The following is a 5,190-nucleotide window of genomic DNA, read 5'->3' on the forward strand; positions in this document are numbered from 1 at the left end:
CTGACTCAAGGACTCAGGCTCTGACTCAAGGACTCAGGCTCTGACTCAAGGACTCAGGCTATCAGTGGCTTGGACACGCTGCTCTTGGAGCTGCAAGACCAGGGCTGATCAAACTGCAGCTTGGCCTCTGCCCTGTCTCCCTCTCCCTCCCTCCCCGCTTCCTTCCATCAGCAAATCGTGATGGAGCATCTACTTTGTGCCAGGTGTCATCACAAGGAGGCAGAGGCCTCAGAGGAAGGAAGGACGTGTGGATGCTGCCCTCAGGGAACGTTCAGTCTGGCAGAAGGGAAAGATTAGCCACAAACAGAACTCATCTGGCAGCCTCAACACGGAAGGAAGGCAAGAAGTCGTCAGTAATCCACCCCCCTAAGAGTATAAGCACCAGCTTTGCTTCTAAAAGATACTGTGAGCAGCCAAGTCAGGAAATGTTGAGAGGAAGCCCTTCACATGGTCCAGAGGCTATCGCCCCAAGTGGACATGAGCCCCCAGCCCATGCCCTGGGCACCTTGTTTATGTTGATGTGCAGAGCAGGCCAGGGTCCAACAGCCTTCACCGTTTCCAGTTCCAGCTTCTTCAGATGGGCAGTCGGTTCACTGAACAGGGCAGGTGCTCCTGGACTCAGCTCTAAAAATGTAGGGTGGGGGGAATAACAGGAAAGGAGAAAAGGGCAGTTAGAGGTGGGTGATCGTTAACTTCCACAGCCTCACCCCCAACGCCCTTTCTGGGGCATCTCTGCCGCAGCTGGAACCCCCTGAAGGTGTAGCTGATGGGTGTGAGAACACGGAAAGTCAAGGTTTCAAGGCCCACCCCCCCTTCTCCCCATCCCCACCTGCCCACCTCCACCCGCTCTCCCACACCTGCGCAAGCCCTTCCAGATAATATAAGCTGTGTGGCCCTGGGCAAGTTGCTTTATCTCCCGCTGAGCCTCAGAGCCCTTTAGATGTGGGAAGAAATGTACTCCCTTTGCAAGTTTTCGTGAGATCATTCTGTACGATGCTTTATGAATGAAAAGCACTCCACAATAGAAAGATTAGTCTTGCCTCTCCCGGTGCTCTTCAAGTTGATGTTCTGTTTCTAAACCAAATGCACGGATTCTGATTGCTGCACGGCCTCCCACTCACCCACTAGCTGGGATTCTTCACTCACGCATGCATTATATCATTGCCTGCATGCTAAATACTTGTCCCAAGTATTGTGAGCAACTGGGATGTGGGGAACTGGAATAAAGAGGTGGCTGAGCCGGGAGATGGATCCAAGCACAGCTACTTACTCCAAGGGAAACGGCAGAAGTGCTACTGAATGGCTAAGTGTGAGGGTGTGGTCTTGTAAAAGCTCTTACGGAAAACCGCCATCAGCCAGCCTTTATTGCTGACAATAAATAAAATACTTTAGCTTTCTAAAAAAAATAATAGTAGAGGAAGACGGAAGGGACGCTAAAGTCTGAATTGGGGTGGGGGCGTTAAGGAAATTCCCTTGAAGGGCTGGATAACCGTTTGCGCGGACTCCTGAAAGACGTGCTGTGGGAGATGATGAGGGTGGAGCCAGGCCTTGCAGGCGCGCTACCAGCAGGGGTCAAGGGCAGAGCCGAAGGTGGCTCAGCGGTTGGTGTGGGGCGAGTAGATCCAGATGTGATGAGGGAGGCTGGAGGATGGAGGCCTTGGCCAGCCTTGACCCTGGGGGCTAGGTTGAAGGTCTGTGTGCGGTCATGCTCGGGGTGTGGGCTTTAGCTGAGGACAAGGAAGGGCCATTGAACGGTTCTAAGGCCATAAAACAATCTGGTCTGATATGCTTCTAGAAGCGTCATTTGGGCTGTGTGGCTACAGTGTCCTCAGGAGGCTCTAACAATCGCTCAGGTACGCCAGGATAAGGCAAAGACCAGGGTGAGGGCAGGGTGGGCAGGTGGAGAGTGATGAAGGTTCCCATCTTTGAACAGCGAGGGGACCCTGAGCGCCACCCCAACCCCAAGTCCAGCCAGCCAGAATCGCTCCCCAGAGTCCACAGCAGAGTATGGTCTCCCCAGGTCACAGACTCGTGAAATGACAGAGTTAGAGGGCTCCTTGGTTTCACCCCAATTGATAGATGGCAAACCCCAAGGCCTGAGGACAAGGCTGGGCTCCATAGCGAGGAACACAGAAGGTAAGCCTCCTGTGTGGGCGAGAACATTTCCAACCATGTGTGACAAAGAACAAACCCTCCCTACCACCGCCTCCGATTCAGCACAGGCCAAGGCTGTAAAATATGATAAAGGTGAACCTCTAGAAAACGTAACAGACATATGACATGCAAGCCCATCTTTCTGAGTAGCTTTAACAGATTGAAAACACGCTGTCTCAGCGTTAAACTTGGTCTCTCAGTCGCTGTTGTTGTTCTTCTCTCAGTGGGCTGTGTATCAGTAAACACTGGCTGGTTGGACTGGACCTATCAGAAGTGGACATGTGAGAAATGGGGGGTGGGGAGCATAGGTTTCTCTGTAATTCCAGCCACCTCATACCCACCCCTCTCTCCCGCTTCTGCTGGCCTGAGCCAGGAATGGGAGCTGCGCAGAGAGAACTGCCGAGGAGTGAGATGGAGGAGCCGCCCTGTGACATCAGAGGGGACTGGAAAACCATCCTCCTCAGCTGTGTCGCACTGCCCCAGGCTCGGTCAGCTCTGGCCTAAGCGCACTCACAGCACGATGACCGGGGTGACATGGTCCTGTCTTCAGGATCTGGGGAAGCTACCCGGATTGGATTCCCCAGCATCTCTCCCCCCACCCTGCCTGCCCCTGCCTCTCTCCCCTCTACTCACTCGTCAGGGACTTATTGCTGGAGCCAGGGGACCTCGAAGGGCCCTCTTTGTTCTCCAGCGTCAGGGTGAGGCCATAGTTTGTGTGGTGCTGGTGGTGGTGGTGATGATGCCTTCCCGGCGCTTTGGTGGTGAAGGGTGTGCCCCCGTTCTCCTCAATGCCAAAGGGCAGCCGGTCGGAGCTGCTGAGCACTGGGGAGGGGAGCGGGTAGCTGTGAGGGGAGGGGGGCGGGGCGAACAAAGTCAGGTTAGGAAAGGCAACTCTCTTGGTAGCTCTGCACACCAGTGGGGATGGGCAGAGGGTCTCGCTTCCTTTGAAATTCGAGTTTGTGTGCGCTCACAGGCCGCTTTCCAGGACAGGAACTTAGGTTCATGAATTTGGAAGCCCTTTTAAAACAAACACCTGTCGCTTTCAAACAGAACGCACTCTCTCCCGACCAGAACATACGGGAAGAGCATCGAAGGCACGGATTTCACAGCTACAGTACGATGCGTCCACCCTTAACTATTGAGCTGTGGGATTGACAGATGCTAAGCTAAAAGGAGCAAAGCTAACTAACGGTTGGCATTGAAAAATGGCCTTAGTCACTGTAGGCAGATATGAGACAGCCAAGGAAAAGACCTTCTTATGCCTCAACTAGTTGCTTGTCACGTCTGAATCATTCTTTTAAACTTATAGGATAACAAACACTGTGTTTACAGAACCAAGCCCAGTCTTTAGAGCTGAGGGGGGGGGAATAAAGAGAAGTCAGTGTCTATAAGTTCTTTATCCTGTGCATGCTCTTAAAAGTACTCTCAAATACATAAAAGTATCCCCTAAATGGGAGGAAGAAATGAAAAGCAATCATAAAAATGACTTGTTAACCATCTTCCGGGGAAGTGATGATACAAACAAGAAGTCGCAAAGACACTTTGTACTTTGTCTTCATTGCCATCTACTCCCACCTGCAAAGCGGACCTTATTCCCACCACCGTCTTTTCTTTGCCATCGTCCCTCTCCGTCCCATCTGCACACAGATGGCTACCAGGTCGCCCTGCAGCCTCTCAGTCCTCCAGCCATCCTCCACTGTCCTCAGGGCAGTGTGCTTGAGTGGCCCTCTCCATGATGAGTTGATGAGTGGCTAGTACTCATTCCCTCCGGGAATCTCATGAGAACCGAGATAGGAGATTCCTCAACACTTCCAAGCCCTCAGCTCTCCCTCAGGAGAGGGCACCTCCCGGGGACAGGTGAGGTTGTCTGCTCCAGTAGAGACTGACAGTCTTAGAAACCCTCTGTAGTCAGAATGGACTCTCTGGCTGGGTTTTTGGGTCAGCCCTCCTCAGGACCCAGGTGAAGAGGCCTGGCTTACAGGATCAAATCCAAAATCCTCTTGGAGGCATTGGCAGCGCTCCATGTTCTTGTTCTATCCTCTTTCAACCTCACCTCCTGCGCCATCCTTCTCTGCACCCCAACTCCTCCCACTCCAAGATCAGAGTGGACTGGTAAACCTTCCACCCTGGTGGACCCCACCTTCTGCCCCGGGAGCTCTTCCTCATACCTCCACTTAGCTGAAAGGGCCCTTCCTCGAAAAGACCTTGCTCCTTGGCCGTGTCTCTACTACCCAGTCCGTGGTCCTGCCCTCCAGGAGCTGAGCCCTAGTGCTGGAAATACCTGGGCTCTGTGATACAGGCAGCCACACCCCTTAGACCTGCTAAGGGAGAGGAAAGTGGTGGAGAAGTAATTCTTCTGGAGGACAGTGTCTCAAGGGAAGGGGTGTTTGGGGGAGATAGTAAGAATTTGGTGGATATTCTGAAAACAGAGTATGTCTTTCTTCCAGAAGCTTCCTTCTTCCAGAAAACTCCACCCCTCAGTTTATGTGGGGGTGATGTCCTTCCCTTAGGAGGGGGCTTGAGTCAGCCAATCAGAGTCCTCTTAGTAGCCGTGTTTTAGCGTGTGATCCAATTGGCATCTTCTCTATAGTTTGACCCAGGAAAACAGACATACAGGGTCTCTCTTCCTCTTTGATAGTCAGCTGCAGGCAGGGGCCTAAGCACTTTGGCCTTCACCCTGTCCTCTATGAACATGAACAAATAAATATAGGGCTTTATGACTGTGCTGGTATAAAGAGAAATATATTAATATTACATATTAAAACTGTTTCTTTCAAGGAACTAAAGGTTTTTTGTTTGGGTTGTTTTGCTTTTCCTTCTGATTTTAAGAGCTGTTCACATATTTCCAGGGGCCCTCGAAGGTATTGTAAGGCCAAGGCCCCGGGCCTACTGTGCTTAAAGACCCGTTTGCAAGGAGGGTCTAAGTAGAGGCTACTTGTGATCATCTTCCATGCTCACCAGGAAGTCATCTCAGAGAATGACACTGGCCCACAGGAAGGAAAGACAAGATGAGCGAAGATTGCAGGTGGACGGGCA

At 52.0% G+C, this 5,190-nt stretch overlaps 1 protein-coding gene across 1 annotated transcript in view; it reads right to left on the bottom strand.

Moving 5' to 3' along the window:
• EPB41L4B (erythrocyte membrane protein band 4.1 like 4B) overlaps positions 1-5,190 on the bottom strand; it is a gene marked incomplete at its 5' end in the record, with an annotated part of 163,359 nt that overhangs the window by 43,658 nt on the left and 114,511 nt on the right. Inside the window, 2 exons of the mRNA XM_045296535.1 lie at positions 506-624; positions 2,788-2,996. Of these exons, the coding sequence (XP_045152470.1) occupies positions 506-624; positions 2,788-2,996 (328 nt within the window). The remainder of the gene's footprint in view (positions 1-505; positions 625-2,787; positions 2,997-5,190) is intronic.

Source organism: Echinops telfairi, unplaced genomic scaffold (assembly GCF_000313985.2).
Source record: "Echinops telfairi isolate 266 unplaced genomic scaffold, ASM31398v2 ScPeMD7_7410;HRSCAF=8448, whole genome shotgun sequence".
Lineage (NCBI taxonomy): Eukaryota > Metazoa > Chordata > Mammalia > Afrosoricida > Tenrecidae > Echinops > Echinops telfairi.